The sequence below is a fragment of the Macaca fascicularis genome, chromosome 7 (assembly GCF_037993035.2).
Source record: "Macaca fascicularis isolate 582-1 chromosome 7, T2T-MFA8v1.1".
NCBI classification, from domain to species: Eukaryota; Metazoa; Chordata; class Mammalia; order Primates; family Cercopithecidae; genus Macaca; species Macaca fascicularis.
Window position 1 is genome coordinate 7488981 of NC_088381.1, and position 21666 is coordinate 7510646.

The following is a 21666-nucleotide window of genomic DNA, read 5'->3' on the forward strand; positions in this document are numbered from 1 at the left end:
AGTGCTGGGATTACAGGCGTGAGTCACCGCGCCCGGACTGCTTTGAATGTTTTGAGAAAAACTGTCTAAAGTCGTGGAACTATCTTAATTTTTCCCATTTATTATTAAGGTAGTTTTGCATGGTTCAGTCATTTCCAGGGTCCAGAATGACCGTGTAAGCGAGGACTGCATGTGCGTGTAGTACGTATTCACAATATGCATTATGTCAATGTGAAGTCAACCACTTTGGGGTAGAACACATCAATTGATGGTTACAAACCAACAGGCGGTGCTTTTTTTTTTTTTTTTCTTTTTTTCCATCTGTGCTGTAAGTGTGCTGTTGGTATTCTCTTTGGGTGCTAACGGTTGAAAAGGAGCTCCTGCCAGCCGCTGAAAACACCGCGACACGCGGGCGCAGGGCCTGGGCAGGGCGGCCGGCGCGCAGGTGGCCCGGCCTCGCCCAGCGGCTCTGGAGCGGGAGCCACGCCAGCCCGGCCTCCCGCGAGACCCGCACCCGCCCGCCGGAGCGCGCCGCGGGGCCACGGCCTGCAGGGGTGGAAGGGGCGGCGGCGGCGGGAGCTGCGGGCCACGCACGGCGGCGGCGGGAGCGGCCGGGCACGCACGGCGACGGCGGCGGCGGGAGCGGGAGTCCGAGCCACGCACGGCCGCAGCGGCGGGCGCGGCGGTCGCGGGAGCGGCGGGAGCTGTGGCGGCGGCGGATGGCCCAGAGCTGATCTATGCGGCGCCTGGAGGGGCTGTGTCTGCGGCGGCGGCGGCGGCGGCGGGGCCCTGCCCGCGAGCGGAGCGGGGACAAGATGAAGTACCAGAAATACCTGACGGTGCTGCAGATGGCCATCGGCGTCACTCCCTCCAACCGCGGCAGCCTCCTGCCGCTCAAGAGGAAGCTGTGGTGAGGCGGCCGCGCGGGCGCGGAACCGCAGCCGGGCCAGGCGCGGGCCGGGGCGGGGACCGGAGTGGGAGCGGGGGCCGGGGCGGCCGGGGGGGCGCGAGGCCGAGGCTGCCGGGCCCGACGGGGCGCGGGGCGCGCGGGGCGCAGCAGCCAAGGCCGAGCGCAGGGCCGACTGCCGCCTTGTGCCGCGTGCCCGCTGGCTGGTTTCGCCGAGACCCTCGCTGTGCCGGCGGCGTGTACGGCGGCGGGGAGCTGCCGGGACCCCTGGCACCCGCACCCGGGCGTCGGCCTCCCGCCTCTGTCTGTCCTTTCTGCTCCATTACGGCGGGTTCTGGCTCAGAATTTCCAGCCAGGCTCTCGCGGAGACAGCAGAGAATTCATTAGTATCACGGTGTGCGTTTTCAGTTATTTTTCAAAAATTCATCTGCTGCTGAGTGCAGAGTAGAGGACGAGTAAGGCAAGGGGAATAAGTTGGGACATTATTATTGCATTGTCGGGGACTGTATTCTACCTGCATGCGTTCCAGTTCCTCCGACCTGGAGACTGTTACTGAGGTAATGAAGAAAAAACACCTTTCAAGAAAAATGTCTGGACCTTACTGGTTTACGTTGCTGATTATCTACAGGATTGTATATTGCATTTTATTAATCATATTCCGTAATCCAGACGGAATCCTAGGAGCCTCCTAGGTATTCCACTGGCTTGAGATTTAGGCTTAAGGTTCTTTTGCAAAAGAAGTAATCTAGTAAAGGGAAGATGACTACAGAAAAAAGATGCCAGTTGTCATGACAGTCAGTGGTCATTTTAATTTTAGAATTAGTGGTCAATGTAGCTCATAAAGGTTTTATTCAATTCAACTGAACACAGTCTTATTTAATCCTAAGGTTATAGAGAAAGGAGATGAGGCTGCTTTTAGGTAATGAGGAAAGTAATTCCTGCTGTGTAAGACAGTGTGAAAGAATGATCCTTACCAAAGTCTGTAGTGGTCAGCCAAGAAAAAGATGGGTTAAGAAAAAGAATCCTAAAAGTGGAGAATTTTGAAGGTAAGACGAATATGGACAGCAAAGTTCAGATTTCAGCTGTGCCACGTTCTGTGTGACCTTAAACAAGTTCCTGGAGTGTCTGTTTCTTCCTCTGTGAAATGAGAATCTTGTTATCTCCCTCATGGGGATATATACAGATCAACTCTGATAATGAATACGAAGGTGTCTACTACCACTGTGCCTGGCTTAATCATAGGTGCTTAGTAAATCTTAGTGTCTTTCTGCCTCCACCAATTTGTTTTTTAAAAAAATAAATTTATTCTGCAAAAGATATTTTAATGTGCCGGATGCAGTGGCTCACGCCTGTAATCCCAGCACTCAGGCATATGGCCTGAGGTCTGGAGTTCAACACCAGCCTGATCAAGGTAGTGAAACCCTGTGTCTACTAAATAAACAAATAAAACAAACAAACAAATACAAAATTAGCCGGGCGTGGTGGTGCATGACTGTAATCCCAGCTACTCCGGAGGCTGAGGCGGGAGAATCACTTGAACCCAAGAGGCAGAGGTTGCAGTGAGCCAAGATTATGCCACTGCACTGTAGCCTGGGCAAGAGTGAGACTCCGTTTCAAAAAAAAAAGAAAGATATTTTAGTGTGATGAACAGCAAGTGACAACACTTAGAAGACAAGATTAGCCACAGTTGAATTAAAACATGTCTGTGGGAGATGTTAGCAAATAAATGAAGACTGTCACTAACTACAGTGAAGGAAGAAGGGGTAACACTTGAAGATCGCTTCTCAGATTGATGGTATATGGGGGTATGGGAGATACCAGCACCAGTAGTCATATCTCCCATTTTGCTTTTCTCCTGAGCACTTATCAATAACTAACACACTGTTTATTTTACTTATTTTTCATATATATTCCCCCTCTCCTCACTAAAACGTAAGTTGCATGAGGGAGAGCTTTTGTCTGTTTCATCCATTGCTGTAAAACACCTGCAGCTGATATCTGGTTCAAAGGTATCAGAAAGCTTCTCAATAAATATTTGCTGAATAAATGGATTCTTAATAATTTGTGACTGGGAAATAATATGTTAGGGAAATCTGTTTTTTTTTTTTTTTTTGAGACTGAGTCTTGCACTGTTGCCCAGGCTGTAGTGCAGTGGTGCGATCTCGCCTCACTGCAAGCTCCGCCTCCCGGGTTCACACTGTTCTCCTGCCTCAGCCTCCCAAGTACCTGGAACTGCAGGCACCCGCCACCATGCCCGGCTAATTTTTTGTACTTTTAGTAGAGACCGGGTTTCACCGTGTTAGCCAGGATGGTCTCGATCTCCTGACCTCGTGATCCACCTGCCTGGGCCTCCCAAAGTGCTGGGGTTACAGGCGTGAGCCACCACGCCCAGCCAAGGGAAATCTATTTTCTAAATGTTCAGTTTTAAATTATTTATTTATTTATTTGAAATAGTTTTGCTCTTGTTGCCCAGGCTGGAGTGCAGTGGCAGATCTTGGCTCATTGCAGCCTCTGCCTACAGGGTTCAAGTGATTCTCCTGCCTCAGCCTCCTGAGTAGCTGGGATTACAGGTGCATGCCACCACACCCAACTAATTTTTTATATTTTTAGTACAGATAGGTCTTTACCATGTTGGTCAGGTTTGTCTCGAACTCCTGACGTTAGGTGATCCACCCACCTTGGCCTTCCAAAGTGCTGGGATTACAGGTGTGAGCGACTGCGCCCAGGCCAGTTTAAAAATTAAGACGTGAGAATACTATTGGAGGAATTATTAGACATCAATATTAGCAGCATTTGGTCACAAAGTTAGGAAACCAGGTTTATTCTTTTCCATCATTGGGGTTCTGCTTCTGAAAACACATTCTCAAAGAATTTCTGAAGAGAGGACACAAGGAAATAAAATCCAGGTAACTTTTATATCCAAGCAATTCATGTTTGAGGTAGGCAGTGAGTTAGGGCCAGGGATAAAAGCCATCTTACTAAGAGGTGGCCTTGAAAAGGCAAGGGGCTTTTGTTGAGCTTTTCCATGATCTTAGATAATCATTTCATAATTTCCACTCAGTGTTAACTTGCAAACATTCATGTAATTCTACAGTGGCAAAGGGAAGAGCATGCTCTGTGAAGACTCTGGAGTGAGTGGCTCTTTTAAACAGAGATGTAGAATACTTCATATTCTTAAGTTGGAGAACATTGTTCTGCCAGATTCATTTTTCTCTTATACACTTTGGATTTATTTTCTAGATAATGTTTCATTTTGCTAGTTTCATAGCAACCGCACGTGGAGCATTTGAGACATAAGGTACCATCATATGTCTAGAAGATAGTAGGATGTAGGTCCTGTCTCTCGAGTGGTGGGTGGAAACCAACAGCAGACATCAACGATGCTTATAAGACCTTGGAATGCACCAGCTTGTGCCTATTTACAAATGCGAGGACCAGACGTGATGGCTCATGTCTGTAATCCCAGCACGGTGAGAGACCAAGATGGGTGAATCACTTGAGGTCAGGAGTTCAAGACCAGTCTGGCCAACATGGGGAAACCCTGTCTCTACTAAAAATATAAAAATTAGCCAGGTGTGGTGGTGTGTGCCTGTAATCCCGGCTACTCGAGAGGCTGAGGCAGGAGAATCGCTCGAACCTAGGAGGCAGAGGTTGCAGTGAGCCGAGATTGTACCATTGCGCTCCAGCCTGGGTGACAGAGCAAGAATCTGTCTCTAAATAAATAAATGTGAGGATGTATTACGAAAAGTGGTCAAGGCATATGTGGAGATTTACATGAAGGTATTTATATATCTGTGTTTCTCTGTCTTTATTGCAGTGTCTATGGAAAGGCTCCTGCCAGTGTAAAGGGCAGCGTTGCATGCCTTATTCCCACACTTCCATCTCGTTGGGCATTTGTGCCTGTCAGTTTTTCTTTGTGCAATATCTTCTGTCTTTCCGATTGGCTCTGCAAATCTCGTAAGGAGAATTATATTTGCAGACCAACTTAGGTGGAAACTAAAGCAGTCAGACCGACCCACATCAGTGGAGCCTGTAGGAACCCTCTTCTCCTTATCCCCTTATCCGAGAAATTTAGGAAGCAGAAGCGTTTGCAGTGTTTGGTTCTGAATCATTACTTAGGAACCCAGAAAAAAGCCTGGTTACCTCTACCTGAGGTAGGTACAAGTTTGCAGAGCCTGCTGGCTTCCTTTGGGGAACCTCCTGGAATTGCCAGTGATGAAAAGAAGCAGTGGGGCTTTGTGTTTTCAGGGGATGCTGTAACAGATCACGTAAACTTGGTGGCTGAAAACAACAGAAATTTATTTTCTCAATTCTGAAGGCTGGAATTCCAAAATCAAGGTGTTGCAGGGCCACGCTCCCTCAAATGCTCTCGGGGACGATCCTTCCTTGCCTCTTTCGAATATTCTTTGTGGCTGCATCAGTCCATTCTTTGCTTCTGCCTTCACATGACCTCTGTATCTCTGTGTCTTCTCCTCTCTCTCTTTTTTTTTTTAGAAGACTAAAACTTTTAATTTTTAATTTATTTCAAATTATAAATTAGAAGCTCATAAAATAAATGCTCCATTGTATAATATGATGTATACATATGCAGATGGATTCTTCTGCAGGCCATATGAGAATCTCCACTGCAACTAAAACAGCTCTCCTCTGACATCCTTGAGACTGACTGACTTATTCCTCTGTCTCTTATAAGGACACTTGTCATTGGATTTAGGGCCCACCTGGATGATCCAGGATGATCTCTTCTGGAGATCTTTAACTTAATTACATCAGCAAAGACTCTCTTTCTAAACATGGTAACATTCTAAGTAAGGTGACATTCATGCTGCTGTTCTGCAGGTGTGAGGCACAAATAATAGTTACTCTTTTCTAATGTATGCAAAAAATATTTTCATAATTTATTGCTATCAGCAGTCTTGAGTTTTGCACTACGTGCTTTCATAGTATTTACAGTGGGCTGGGCACAGTGGTTCACACCTGTAATCCAAACACTTTGTAAGGCTGAGGCGGGCAGATCACGAGGTCAAGAGATCGAGACCATCCTGGCCAACATGGTGAAACCCTGTCTCTACTAAAAATACAAAAATTAGCTGGGCGTGGTGGTGTGCGCCTGTAGTCCCAGCTGCTTGGGAGGCTGAGGCAGAAGAATCGCTTGAATCCAAGAGGCGGAGGTTACAGTGAGCCGAGATCACGCCACTGCACTCCAGCCTGGCGACAGAGCGAGACTCCATCTCAGAAATAAAAATTTTTTAAAAAAATATTTACAGTGCGCTTAGGGAGAAGAAGCGGTGTCATTTCATTTTCTTTATACTCTGACATTTCCCCAGTTGTTTGATTCGGTGATTATTTAAGGCCATGCACTATCAGTATATTCATTCAAGTAGTCATCTAATAATCAGATTCCAAAAACACTAAGTTGCTATTCATTGAGCTATTACTTGCCAGACTCTGTATTAGTGCTTTCCAAGTATCCTGTCATTATTTAACTTAGAGCACCCTTACGAGGTAGGTGCTGTATTTTCCTAGTTTTACAAATTAGGTCATTGACTTGCTCAGACTCAATTCATCAAGGTTTAAAAGACAATTGATCAGTGAGATGAGAGTCTAGAAGGAGAAAATAACTGAAAACAGATAATAAAATGAATGACTGGTAAGTGCCCCATAGAAGGTTGTTTCTCCAAGGGTGGTCCCCCAGCCCACTGATGGATCACTGAGGTCCTCGTTGGGAGGTGAAGGGCTCCAATACCCAAGTCCTTTCGTAATTTATTTATTTATTTTGAGACGAAGTTTCACTCTCGTCGCCCAGGCTGGAGTGCAGTGGCGTGATCTCAGCTCACTGCAATCTCCGCCTCCCGGGTTCAAGTGATTCTTCTGCCTCAGCCTCCTAACTAGCTGGGATTATAGGCGCACGCCACCACACTTGACTAATTTTTTATATCTTTAGTAGAGACGGGGTTTCACCATGTTGGCCAGGCTGGTCTCAAACTCCTGACCTTCAGGTGATCCACCCCCCTTGGCCTCCCAAAGTGCTGGGATAACAGGCGTGAGCCACTGTGTCCAGCCCATAATTTTTTAAATGACCTAATTATTAGCAGTTGTACACATTATTATTTCTAAGTTCATCAAATGACTGTTTACTATTAACTTATTACGTGAGTTATTAAGCTTTCTGAAGTCCAATGCTTATAAACAAAAATTAGCATTTTACTAGCTTTTCCTGAAGTATCCTTCAGAAGGATTTAGCAATTTTTTTTTTTTTTTTTTTTTTTTTTTTTTTGAGACGAGCCTCGCCGTCTCCCAGGTTGGAGTACAGGGACGTGATCTCGGCTCGCTGCAAACTCCACCCGCTGGGTTCACGCCATTCTCCTGCTCAACCTCCCAAGTAGCTGGGACTACAGGTGCCCGCCACCACGCCTGGCTAATTTTTTGTATTTTAGTAGAGACAGGGTTTCACCGTGGTAGCCAGGATGGTCTCGACCTCCTGACCTCTTGATCCACCTGCCTCAGCCTCCCAAAGTCCTGGGATTATAGGTGTGAGCCATTGCACCCCGCCGGGTTTAGCATCCTTTTGAAGCCAGCTACCCTCCTGTACTTAGCAGTGTCTCGCGGCTCCTTGGCTCACATTATTGTCTGGAATTCCCCTCAAGTGGAGGAAGGATGCTTTGCTGTCACTCATTAGCATTCTCTTGAGTTGACTGTGGCTGTCAGTTGCCGGGATCTTGAAATGAATATCTTGTAGAAGGATTATTAGATGTTGCTTTGTTGATAGACTTGTCCTTGTGTAATTACTTTGTTTTTACCGTCTTGATTATTGTTGCCCGATTCTGTGTTTTTATTGAGTTCTTTTCCGCTGAAAATTAGAAATGGGTGGTGTAGATGAGCTTGGGAGTTGTTTGTCCTAGGATGGTTGGAAATATTTGTAGCCAAAGCTCCTGAGTTGGAAACAAAAGGAGTGAATACCTATAGGCTCCCTGGGAAGGTCGGGCTTTCAGGGCTGGGGAGTAGAAAAGCACTGCAGCAGAGGGAAGGGTGTGGGAGGTGTGCTTGCAGAATGTCAAGAAGTTGTGCTGCACTGTGGTGCATGTATTTTGAACTAGTGAAAATTTGTATGTCTGTCAGATTTAAATGACTTTGCTAAGGACCGTGTCCCGTGTCAAAGATGTAGCAGTCCACATTTGGCCTGTAGCTAACAGCCCAACAGAGCTTTGTAGGTGTGACGTAATGGGTAGAGTTGGATTGGTGTATGTCTTTCTCCTGCATGTTCTTGACCAGGGAAGATATATTCAAGGAACAAGAACTAAATGTTGACAGTTTTCTGGGTTGTTAATAATATTGGGGCAGGTGCTGGCTATCACCCAAATGAGGGCCTGTCTAGGAAGCTGTGCTGGAGCCTCTGAGGGGATGCCTCCTCCCTTACCTTGGGAGCTATGACAGTAGAGGCTGCAGTGCAGACCAGACCTGTTCTAGCAGTGTCAGGTGAAGAGAAGGGAAATGGGCAGGGCAAGTGGGGGACTGCCTCCAGGGGCCAGGCCTGTGGTATGTGTTCATCGGGTGGGGGTAGGAAGTGGAAAGAGAGGGTGGGCCCTGGGCTTCTGCCTTTGATGCATGTCAGCCATGCCCACAAGGAAAGCACACCCTCATGAGGGAAGTTACAAAGGGGATGGAGAGAGGCAGGAATTTTCTCCCCAGCTTCCCTCTAGGGAGGATAAAATGGAATTAAGAACTAGGAAAAGTAAAGCCTCCCTGTAAGCTAAATATTGATTTTCCTATAGATCAAGGGGAAATGTGCAAGGTGCTTATACGTCAGTTCCTAACTTTATTTCCCTGTCATCAAGGGCCATTCCCCTAAATATGTGGGGAATCATCCCCACAGTCTGAGTTACTCAGCGCAGATCTGCACCATCATGACTGGGGAAGAGTGGTACCAGGCGATTAAAATAATTTATACTCCACGTCAAATGGAACTGTCCTTGGTGGGCTCTTAGTATAGCTCTTCTCATGTGAGTTATAGATATGCAACTGTGTTCCTGTGAGTGTCCAGAAAAAAATAAAACACACACATACTGCTCCCCAAGACAAATATTCTTAAAGACAGTAATAAACGAAAGAGAAGCATGTCTAAAATTCACCTATTCCTACAAGAACACTTCTACTTACACCAGGGTTAATATTCTACATTATTATCTAGATCATTATTTTTTCTTTTCTTTATTCCACACCAAACAAAGTGGTCATTATTGAGCCGTATCCCTTTTAACAGTTTACCTCAGCTTCCCAAAGATCTGGTCAAAACTTTAAAGTTACTCTGTAGAAGCCTGGCTAAATTCTTAGACAGGATACCATCTTCCTGTGGAGTCTGTGGGCAGGTTGGGTCCAGAGCTGATTTTCACCTGGTGTATACCAGTTTAGCGCTAGTGATTATTACATATATATACACATATATTTTGAGACATATCCTGGAGCCTCTGAGGGTATGTCTCCTCCCTTACCTCGGGAGCTATGATGGTGAAGGCTGCAGTGCAGTCCAGACCTGTTCTAGCAGTGTCAGGTGAAGAGAAGGGAAATGGGCAGGGCAAGTGGGAGACTGCCTCCAGGGGCCAGGCCTGTGGTATGTGTTCATCGGGTGGGGATAGGAAGTGGAAAGAGAGGGTGGGCCCAAATACACACACACACACACACACACACACACACACACAGACAGACATATATATTGAGACGTGGTCTCACTGCATTGCCCAGACTGGAGTGCAGTGGTGTGATCACCGCTCACTGTAACCTCAACCTCCTGGGCTTACGTGATCTTCCCACCTCAGCCTCCCAAGTAGTTGGGATCACAGGCATGTGCCATCCCGCCTGGCGAATTTTTTGTATTGGTTTTAGAGACAGGGTCTCTCTATGTTGCCCAAGTTGGTCTCAAACTTCTGGGCTCAAGAGATCCTCCTGTCTCAGCCTCCCAAAGTGCTGGTATTACAGGCATGTTGTTATTATGATCCTGGTAGGGAGGGCAGTGTGGATCTATTCTTCTAGTTATATTTATGGTCATTTTATTTTTCTGTTTTAATTTTTCACTGGATTTAGTATTACATTGAGTTAACCCTGATGAATTTCCTCGCTATCTGCCATTTATAAAATTTGGTAGATATGAATTTTTATTACAGGCTCTTTTAGGCTTCTAGATTTGGCATAAAGGGAGAATAGTGATGCCTTTCTAAGTCAAATGAGAGAAAACTTATGAAAAACGCTAGACAGATTTATTTATTTATATTAAATGTTTGCATTAATTTTCTAAAATATGATCACACCTACCAGCGCTATCAAAATAAAGTGAGAGAAATAAAGAGTTGATTTGTATATTGTTTTATAACTATTTTTCTTTCCCATATGTCCTCTTTTGAATAAAGCTCATTGTTTTCATGGAAGCTTTTACCCTGCAGAGAAGAGAACAAAGCTGTACAATGTTTCTTTTTATCCTGAGAATCATGAAAGTGGCACCAGTAAAAATTTTACTTTGGGAGGCCAATTGAAAGGAAGATGCACTAGAAATTCAATGAAAGAAGAAAATTGATTTTTAAAGCTACAACAAAATTGCTAATGGTCTGAGTAAACAATAAAGAATGTCATCAGTGGACGGTATTTTTGAGGACTCTCTGAAATGTAACTAGTAGATAGGGATAGATCTGTTGAGAGAAGAACCTTGCAGTTCTCTGGAACGCTGGGGTCAGAGAGGCAGGGCTGTCCTAGAGGTAGCTACTGGCTTACAAACGAAGCTGCCTCACAGACCTGGCAGCGTATGTATCCCATCTCTCTGCCAGAGTTACTGAAGGCAGGCCACAGTAGTCGCAGTGGGGAAATGGGTGTTTTCCAATACCAATGTAAGTAGACATTAAATCACCAAACAGTTCAAGAAAGCTGGTACCCAGAGAATTACCAAATTAAAACACAGAAGAACTAATCCCTGAGAAAATGGAAAAAACTAGATGCTTATTTTCACAAAAAAAAAAAAAAAAGAATATTTTTGGAAAGATGCATAAGAATATTGCATTAATTAAAAAAAAGACTAGATACAGGCTGGGCGCGGTGGCTCGCGCCTGTAATCCCGGCACTTGGGGAGGCTGAGGTGGGCAGATCATGAGGTCAGGAGATTGAGACCATCCTGGCTAACACGGTGAAACCCTGTGTCTACTAACAATACAAAAAAATTAGCCGGGCATAGTGGCGGGCACCTGTAGTCCCAGCTAGTCGGAAGGCTGAGGCAGGAGAATGGCATGAACCCGGGAGGTGGAGCTTGCAGTGAGCCGAGATTGCGCCACTGCACTCCAGGCTGGGTGGCAGAGCAAGACTCCGTCTCAAAAAAAAACTGAAAAGAGAGAGAGACTTGGAACACTTGGAAAAAGATAAATCAGGAAAGGATTAATATAAAATTGTAGATGGGGAAAATTATCAGACAAAATAGCATTTAAGGTAAAATCTTTAATTGGTATAGTCTTTTTATATGATAAAGGATTAAATCCCTAAGAAGATATGTGTCATAAACATCAAGGCATCTAATAAAAAATAATAGAAATATAAAAACAAAAACTAAAAGACATGGATTAATTGACAAATCCATGTTCATGGTGGGAAATTCTATAATAGTCCTTTATACAGAATCAGCAGTTCAACAGACAAAAATATCATGAAGGACATGGAGAAGTTGAGTGATAAAATAATGAAGTGATAAAGTTGCCCTTGTCTTTAAGGACTCCCCCAAATGGATATTCTCATGTACTGTTGATGGAAGTGTACATTTGTAAAGCTTTTTGGAGCGGTATTATCTATCAGCATTTAGAAAAGTCCCATCTCTGACTGCATTTCTACTTTGAGGAATCTTTCCTAACTAAATAATGCATTTGTACCCAGAGATGTTGCCAAGGATGTTCATCACTGTATGGTTTGATAACAAACATATGAAAACAAACTAAATGCCTATTAGTAGGGGAGTAGTTGAACAAATTATATTACATCTATATTATGGGATACCATTTAGCCATTGAAGAGAGTGAATTGGTTCTGTGTGGATTATTATGGGAAGAACGTTAAGATATATTAAGTGAAAAATACAAGGTACAGAACAATGCACGCAATTTGGCCACCTCACTAAAAAAATTTCAAAAGGAAATAAACACATCTTTATATAAGCATGAGCATTTGCTGGGAGATTATACAATACAAAGAACTGTTAATAGTGGTTGGTTTTGGAAAAGATATAGGGGTTTGGGATGAGGGGGAAAAGGGCAGCTTTTACTTTCCATTTTTATATCTTTTTATGCTCTTCAAATGTTTTAACTATATGGATGTATTACTTTTATTCTAAACTGTAGCCATATCTAGTCTATTTTATGATATTTACTGTGTCTAAATGTATATGTATGAACATGTAGTCCAGTGTGCACTTTATAGATGGCTTAGATTATTTACTACTACTTTTTATTTTATTTTATTTATTTATTTATTTTGAGATGGAGTCTTGCTCTGTCGCCCAGGATGGAGTGCAGTGGCAGGATCTCGGCTCACTGCAAGCTCCGCCTCCCGGGTTCACACCATTCTCCTGCCTCAGCCTCCCGAGTAGCTGGAACTACAGGCACCCGCCACCACACCCAGCTAATTTTTTTTGTATTTTTAGTAGAGACGGGGTTTCACCGTGTTAGCCAGGATGGTCTTGAACTCCTAACCTCATGATCTGCCCGCCTCGGCCTCCCAAAGTGCTGGGATTACAGACGTGAGCCACCGCGCTGGCCTGTTTACTGCTTCTTGTTGTCTATGTTTTCGTGATTCCATAATTATGCTGAATTAAGTGTTGGCTATCATGTTTAGATTTATGTTATTTTCATGCTTAACAAAACCATTCTGAACAGTATCTGTGACGGACACAATGATAGCTCACTTGTACTGGGTGTGAGTGCTGAATAAATACCCGCCCAGAAGGAAGCAGATACCTCCAATTTACCTAGGAAACTTCAGTGTAATATTAATGGCTTCTTCAAAGGTTATAGGATTGATATTTAATGAATATTTTTTTAAAAAAACCTTATTAATGAGACAGGGTCTTACTGTTGTCTCTCAGGCTGGAGTGCAGTGGTGGCTCACTGTAGCCTTGACCTCCCAGGCCCAAGCAATCCTCCCACCTCAGCCTTCCAAGCAGCCAGGACCGCAGACATGCACCACCAGGCCAGGCTAATTTTTTAATTTGTGTGTATATATGTAGAGACAGGGTCTCCCTGTATCGCCCAGGCTGGTCTCAAACCCCTGGGCTCAAGTGATCCTCCTACCTTGGCCACTCAAAGTGCTGAGATTACAAGGTGTGAGCCACCACCCACAGCCTAATGAATCGTAATGTTGTACTATTTGAACCGTGTCAGGATGTCTAAACTAGCTAAGAAATACTTAAAAAGGGTATCTGATAGAATGTAGCTCCGCTGTGGTTCTTAACTTTTTGGCTGGAAAAAGGAGTGTGACATTTCCAAAGCTACCCTTGAGTAAATGCTTACCGGAAACTTGAGAAATGTGTTCACCTGTAAACCTGTCTTTTTAATAATTTTTTTCTTTCTTGCAGGGTAACCCCATCCTCTGAAAATCCTAATGGTGCTACTTCTAGTGTCAGCCAAGGAAAACCCTCTTTAAGACGAATTAAAGGGAGATTACACAGAAGCAAAAGCCTTGATAGCATCGATTTCTGCGAGCTCACTGTAAGTGGACTGATCAATGCTTTTCTTATTTTTTCAAAGAGTATGAAAGTTTTAATTTTATTATTGTCATAAAAGTGCAACAGACTTATTTTGTGGCAGGCATTTTTAAATTTTGGAAATGGTTTACCCAACAGGTTGCCAACCAGAATGTTTTCTTAACTAGCATGGATATGACACATTTATAAAATGGTTCATAATGATGATTCTGATACAAAGAGAAGATAGAGAAATGCTTCGTGAACTCCACTAGAAAAATTGATTTAAGTTCAATAGAGTATTAATGGGAATATCTTATAAAATCACAAATCCACATGTTAATATAAGTAGAGACTTAAGTGTCTAATTAACCCCAAGTGCCAGACAATAACTACTCTGATATTATTAGGACAGATCCCAGTTCAGTTAATGATGGTGCTTTCTTTCTATTCTTTTTTTTTTTTTTTTTTAAGAGCCAGGGTCTCCTTCTGTTGCCCCGAATGGAGGGCAGTGGTACAGTCATGGCTCACTGCAGTATTGAACACCTGGGTTCAAGTGATCCTCCCACATCAGCCTCCCAAGTAGTTGGGACTATAGGCGTGTGCCACTGTGCCTGGCTAATTTTTTAATATTTTGTAGAAATGGGGTCTCACTATATTGCTCTGGCTGGTCTTGAACTCCTGCCACTTTCTTTTATTCTAAGTGGTTACATTAATGGTCATATTTGACACATTATTATTTCTCATATGGGAATGTGGTAAATTCATGCATGTTTTTGGAGGAACACTGGCACTTTCAGGCCCCACTTGAATAAAAAAGAAACTGTAATGCCAATTTGTAAAACAAACACTAGAATTTTCTTTGTAAAAAGGTTTTATTTCAATTAATGTATCATAAGTTTCAATGGTAAATTAATGAATGTTTAGGTTATTTGGTAGACCTGATATGTTCATTTCTGTCCTTTTTGAGTTTTGAAAAATTTTGAATGATAAAGGTACCATTCGCCATTGTTTCAAAAAATGGTATCAAAATATGAAACTAAATTCTGTCTCTTTCATCTCTTACCTGTAACTGCTAAAAATAAAAGCTCAGTAAATGTGAATACTCTATTATTTACTCTTTTTTTTTTTTTTTTTTGAGATGGAGTCTTGCTCTGTCGCCCAAGCTGGAGTGCAGAGCCACAATCTCAGCTCACTGCAACCTCCGCTTCCCGGGTTCAAGCGATTCTCCTGCTTCAGCCTCCTGAGTAGCTGGGATTACAGGTGCCGGCCACAACGCCTGGCTAATTTTTTGTATTTTTAGTAGAGACAGGGTTTCACCATCTTGGCCAGGCTGGTCTCAAACTCCTGACCTTGTGATCCACCCGCCTCGGCCTCCTAAAGTGCTGGGATTACAGGCACGAGCCACCGTGTCCGGCCAGTACTCTATTTTTTTTTTTACATGTATTTTTACATTTATTTTTATTTGTTTACATTTATTTTACATGCATTTTTACATTTATTTTTTCATTTTTACTAAAATAATTTTATTCAAGCATTTTACTTTAAAATGTTCTTGAATGCTTTATGACATAAGACATAAATAGGTAAAATGTGACCTATCAGAAGACATTTAACCAAGAACAGAAAAAGAATAAAAAGACAGTAAATTCTTGCTGAGTAGACCTAACAGTTAAAGTAACTAAAGAAAATGTAAATGTACTTCAAAATGAAGTGAACTGCTTTTCGAAAGTGAAACATTGAATTCATCAAGAAACAAATTTAAATTATTTGTTGGAGTATAAAAATGGAAATTTAAATTTTATCAGCTTTTTTTCTATTGTGTAAAACATTGTCATTACTGAAGCATAATCATATAATTAATTTTGCATGTCATAAAATATATTTCTTTGCATAAACAGAATCATTCTGGTTGGGGGAGAGATTATAATGTTTCTGGAATGTAACAGACAAAAAGCTTTATGGAGAAAAAGATTGCCTTCAGTTTTCCACAAATAGAAATGACAAATAGAGTTACCTTTTTATCATAATAAATATGTTTTTAAATTATTGAGAGTTTATTGTCTGCTTCGCTTCATGAAAGAATTGAGCTGGTTGAAGTTAGTACACCCTCCAAGCAAGGAAAAAATACTGCTACCCAGGTGCGGAATTACTTTCTTTCTTTTTGATGGTTTTCTATTTGACTCTATCTCAAAAGTGAAATGTCTTAGTATCCCTGAAGGGAAGGCATTTTGACATTGATATTGAAAGAGAGGAAAAGTTGAGGTTCATAGAAGGCTTATTCCGGGGAGGAGCTGTATGTTCTGGTGTAATGGTTCACTTGGCTTCATGGGCGATGTTGTTTTAAATTTCGGTTTTCTACTTCTGAGGAGTGCATTGAAAAGCCATGGACTTGGTATGCTGACATTCCATCCCTCAGCAGTGGGAATATGTTAATGAAGTCTAATTTCTGCAATTCATTTGAGTTTTTTGCAACTTGTGTTCATTTTCTCTCTCAGGTTTTTGTGGTCATTTGTGGTGGAGCAACAATTTATATTTACTGTATCTTACTCTGCATGTTTTTGGATTGTTAGAAGTTTTTACAATGAGCATGTTTCATTTTTAGAAAAGCAATAACTGATTTTCCAAGCAATAAAAAAATAAATAAAAAGAAGAGCTTAACAGCTTGGCTCCTCCCACTTTCTACCATAAGATATGGCAATTAATACTGTAATATCCAAAATATGTAGGGGCATATAGCATCTCTGGCATGGGGCAAAAAACATTTTTTCCCTACACTTTAAAGATTCTGTCCTTTTGGCCAGGCGTGGTGGCTCATGTCTGTAATCCCAGCACTTTGGGAGGCCAAGGTGGGTGGATCACCTGAGGAGACCAGCCTGGCCAACATGGCGAAACCCCGTCTCTATTAAAAAGACAAAAATTAGCTGGGTGTGGTGGCAGGCGTCTGTAATCACAGCTACTCAGGAGGCTGAGGCAGGAGAATCGCTCGAACTTAGGAGATGGAGATTGCAGTGAACCAAGATTGTGCCACTGTACTCCAGTCTGGATGACAGAGAGAGACTTGGTCGCAAAAAAAAAAAAAAAAAAAAAATTCTTCTTTTTTGAAAGAAAGAAGGGAGGCTACACTTTTGAAAAAAAAACATGGGTTCGAAAAGGGTTTCATCGAAGATGAAAGGTGTTCAGAATTGTTTTTCTAAGGAAGTTGACTTTGTAATATAATCATGTAGGACCAACTTAAAATCTTAGCCATGGAAGTCTGCAGGGAAGGTATTTGGTAAAGGATCTGTAATGACTTCTAATTACGTAGGAATAGAAATCTTTATTTCCTTTAGGAAGTACCTTAGCCACCATAGTTACCTCTTTGTAAATGTTCTTACAGTTCAAACAACTATGAAAACTTTACACACTATTTAAAAATTTTATTTAAAAATTCTGATTAAATGTATGACTCCCTATGACTGCCAAAGTAAATAGAGAACCTTGAAATAGGAAAACTTGGACTTGCTAATAATCTCCTGGCATATATACATATCAAATTTGTATAACCAACAGAATATTTCTATTTTTATGTTTTACTTTTAATTTTTTCCAAATTTGTCTGAGAAAAATGTACAACTTTTATTGCTTTTAGAAAAACATAGCAAGTGGAGCAAGAGATGCACTTGCTGTAGTTTCCTGGTCCCAGTTTCTGGCAGAGAGGCCCCAGGATCCAGCTGAGCCTGTTGGCTTTGGTCCCGGGCACCATCAGAATGATGCCATTTCACTCCTGGGGAGAAGTGATTGTTTCAGCTTTCTCTGTGGGGATTAAATGGGATGGGCATTCTAGTTCATTTTGTAACCCTACAGGATAATTGAATGGCATCCTAGTTTACTGGCGGGGACTGGAATCCATCCAGTCTCCCTGGTTCCTTGAGGCAGTGTCCCAGAGATGCTTGGTAAAATTCTCTCAGGCATAGCCTGGACTCGACGGTTCTGTTCTGTGTATGTGTTTTGCCTGGAAAACCTGAGCCCTTCTTCAATGTTTTAATGAGTAAAATGGTGTATAAACCAGATGGCAGGTTCTTTCCCCCCCCGCTTGGGGTGATAGACATATAACAATCCATATGAAAAAGAAAAGTGACCTTTTGTCTTTAGATTTAGTGAATGATGTTTACATTCTTAGCTGTTTCGTTTCACTTTGGTGTTATTGCCTGTTTAGGTTGCAAATCAGGTTGCATTTTTTAATTCTGCCCCTTCCTTTCTCTTGGATTCTAAGTGTATAGTCAAAGAAGTGATAATTTAAAAATTTAAGTGATAATTTAAAAATTTAGCAAATTGCTTGAAATTTTGCAGCTTCTCTTATCAAACCTGCTTCCTAAAATAGGGGAATGGAGCCAGTTGGGTGAAGTTCATTCTGTTTGGGAGGAAGGTATTCTAGAACATAAACTTAGGCAGTTTATTTCCTGTTTTGTGGATGTAAATCTAGATTGCAGCTTATCTCTCTGCCAGCAGAAAAACAAAAAGTTTTGTGCACAGTAAATAGAAACAATGATCCAATTAACAATTTATGGTGATGTTCCGTCAACTTTGAGTGACAGAGGATTCAGTCATCACTGATAATCACTAGGCAAAAGTGATACATGTTTCAAAAGCTTTAGAGGAGTTTTTGTCTGTAGGGGGCAAAATATGTGAGAAGATATTATTTGGAGTGTTACATTTTAGTACGTTTTTGGGTTAATAAATCACATGTCACTGCTCCCTGAATAATTGTTTTTTTGTTTTTTTTTAACATCAGTGATTTTTTTTTTTTTTTTAACATTTGAAGAGACACTTCTTTCTCCTGATATAAAAAAGTATCTGGCCAGGCTCAGTGGCTCATGTCTGTAATCCCAGCACTTTGGGAGGCCGAGGCAGGTGGATCACCTGAGGTCAGGAGTTTGAGACCAGCCTGGTCAACCTGGTGAAACCCCATCTCTACTAAAAATACAAAAATTAGCTGAGCATGGTGGTGGGCACCTGCGATCCCAGCTACTTGGGAGGCTGAGGCAGGAGAATCACATGAACCCAGGAGGCAGAAGTTGCAGTGAGCCGAGATCATGCCATTGCACTCTAGCCTGGGCGACAGAGCAAGCTCCATCTCAAAAAAAAAAAAAAAGAAAAAGAAAAAAAGAGTATCCATGCAGACTGACAGGAAATGTCTGTAACCCTGTGAAGATATCCATGATGAAAAATTTCTCCGCCTCCCTCTACCCCTCAAGACGTTCTACTATGAGACCAGTGGGACCCTGAGAGGCCTCAGGGACCTGTTTTGACACAAAACTACCTTTTGACTTTGAACACATCCTAAGTTGTTTTTCCACCTTGGGCACCTGGCTGGTGAGAGAGGAGCTAGGCATGAAATGGTGAAAACACCGTGGAAGGAGAGCCCTGGAGGAACATGGACGCCACTTCTGGGCTTCCCAGTTCTGTGGGAGGAACTGGCCCCTTCCCCCGTTCTCACTCCCACTCTTATCACCAGTTCTCCCCTCACCAGTACGAGAGCCTGGAAGAAACTGCAGGGAGCATCATGGGCTCCTCTGCTCTGGGCACATGGTGATGATTGAGTGGTTATGGTGGTAGAAGTAGTGGTAGTGGTGGACGTGGAGGTCATGGTGGAAGTGGAGTTGGTGATGGAAGAGGAGGTAGTGGTGAAGATGGAGTGCTTATGGTGGTAGAAGTGGTGGTGGTTATGGTGGTGGAGGTAGAGGTGGTGGTGGTAGTGGTAATGGAGGTGGAGGTGGTGGTACAGGAAGCGTTGGTACAGGAGGTGGTGGTGGTGGAGGTAGTGGTGGTGAAGGTGGAGGTGGAGGTGGTGGTTGTAGAAGTGGTGAAGGATGTGGTGGTGGTGGAGGTAGCAGTGGTAAAGGTGAAGGTGGAAGTGGTAGAGGTGGTGGTGGTGGAGGTGGAGGTGGTGGAGGTGGTGGTGGTGGAGGTGGTGGTGATGGAGGTTGTGGACGTGGTGGTAGTGGAGGTGGTGGTGGTAGAGATAGTGGAGGTGGGAGTGGTGGAGGTGGTGGTGGGGGGGGGTGGTGGTGGTGGTGGTGGTGGTGGTGGTGGTGGAGGTGGGGGGGGGTGGTGGTGGTGGTGGTGGTGGAGGTGGTGGTGGTGGAGGTGGTGGTGGTGGAGGTAGTGGTGAAGGTGGAGGTGGAGGTGGTGGTTGTAGAGGTGGTGGTGGTGTAGGTAGCGGTAGTGGAGATGGTGGAGGTAGTGGTGGAGGTGGAGGTGGTGGAGGTAGTGGTGGAGGTGGTGGAGGTAGTGGTGGAGGTGGAGGTGGTGGAGGTAGTGGTGGAGGTAGTGGTGGAGGTGGTAGTGGTGGAGATGGTGGTGGTGGTGGTGGAGGTGGAGGTGGTGGAGGTAGTGGTAGAAGTGGTGGTGGTGGAGGTAGTGGTGGAGGTGGTGGTGGAGGTGGTGGTGGAGGTAGTGGTGGAGGTGGTGGAGGTAGTGGTGGAGGTGGAGGTGGTGGAGGTAGTAGTGGAGGTAGTGGTGGAGGTGGTAGTGGTGGAGGTGGAGGTGGAGGTGGTGGAGGTAGTGGTAGAAGTGGTGGTGGTGGAGGTGGAGGTGGTGGAGGTAGTGGTGGAGGTGGTGGTGGTGGAGGTAGTGGTGGTGGTGGTGGAGGTGGAGGTGGTAGAGGTGATGGAGGTGGTGGAAGTGGAGGTAGTGGTGGAGGTGGTGAAGGTGAAGGTGGAGGTGGTGGTTGTAGAGGTGGAAGTGGTGGAGGTGGTGGTGAAGGAGTAGGTTGTGGTGGTAGAGGTGGTGGTGGTGGTGGAGGTGGTGGTTATAGAGGTGGAAGTGGTGGAGGTGGTGGTGAAGGAATAGGTTGTGATGATAGAGGTGGTGGAGTGGGTGGTGGTGGTGGAGGTGAAAGAGGAAGAGGTGGTGGTGGATGTGTTATTAGTAGTAGATGTGGAGGTGGAGGTGAGTGAGCCTTCTTTTCTTACAGTGGGCCAGGTCTTTCATGTTTTGAGGTCGTTGAAATGTTCCTGTTTACAAATAACAACACTGACTCAAACTGGTCTAAATAATAAAGATATTAAGTTATATACTAGAAGTTCTGCAGTAGGATGTTCTTTAGGGCTAATTGAATCCTGTGGGTCTAGTTCCATTTTCCTGGGATATTTTGCATCTCCCCTCCTCTGCGTAGACTTCCTCGGTAGGCTTGTGCCATGCTGTGGGCAGCAGTTCAGGCCTCATGTCCACACGGATAAAGGCAGGAAGGGGCAGTGTCTCTTTCTGTGGCTCTATATCAAGCATAGAAAACTTACCCTAAAGTTCTCTTTCCTACTTCTCATTTCTGTCTCACTGGACCTTATGCCGGACCAGTCTCTGGCTTGGTGAATGTCATGTATTGATTTTCTTAGCTGGGTTCTTTGACCAAAGGAAAAGTCTGAGAATCCATAAATAATGACTATAAGAATATAAAAGATAAAAGACATGGTATTAATAAAGTAAGACTGTTTAGGACAGGAGCAAATAAATAGTCCTCAAATATCACTCAGTGCCTTTGGCTGACTGATGATTGTCCTTTTTTTTTTTTTTTTTTTTGAGATGGAGTCTTGCTCTGTTGCCAGGCTGGAGTGCAATGGCACCATCTCGGCTCACTGCAACCTCTGCCTCCTGGGTTCAAGCGATTCTCCTGCCTCAGCCTCCCGAGTAACTGAGACTACAGGCGGGTGCCACCATGCCCAGCTAATTTTTGTAGTTTTAGTAGAGACAGGGTTTCACCGTGTTAGGCAGGATGGTCTCGATCTCCTGACTTCGTGATCTGCCCACCTCAGCCTCCCAAAATGCTGGGATTACAGGCGTGAGCCACTGTCCCTGCCCAAATGATTGTCATTTAAAGTAAAGTAACAGGAGCGTTTTTCTCTTGTAGCAAGGAGTGTGGGGGCAGGCAGCCCAGGGTTGGCACAGCTGTGCTGTGATGTTCTCAGAGACCAGCCTTCCCCACTGTTCCAGGCTGCCCTCGTTTTATAGGCCTCAGCCCTCATTCGTTCAGTCTCTAGGTGGCTGCTGTGACTCTGCCCTCACATCTTGTATTTCCAACAAAAATAATGGGGCAAAGTAA

The 21666-nt window shown here is 43.8% G+C and overlaps 1 protein-coding gene across 17 annotated transcripts in view; it reads left to right on the forward strand.

Moving 5' to 3' along the window:
• Nucleotides 1–625: 625 nt before the first annotated feature.
• TJP1 (tight junction protein 1) overlaps nt 626–21666 on the forward strand; it is a 273602-nt gene continuing 252561 nt past the window's right edge. For all 17 annotated transcript variants that reach the window (XM_045395188.3, XM_045395189.3, XM_045395190.3 and 14 more), the window contains exons 1-2: nt 626–889; nt 13479–13611. In XM_045395188.3, coding sequence (XP_045251123.2) covers nt 717–889; nt 13479–13611 — 306 coding nt within the window. In that variant the 5' untranslated portion in view covers nt 626–716. The remainder of the gene's footprint in view (nt 890–13478; nt 13612–21666) is intronic.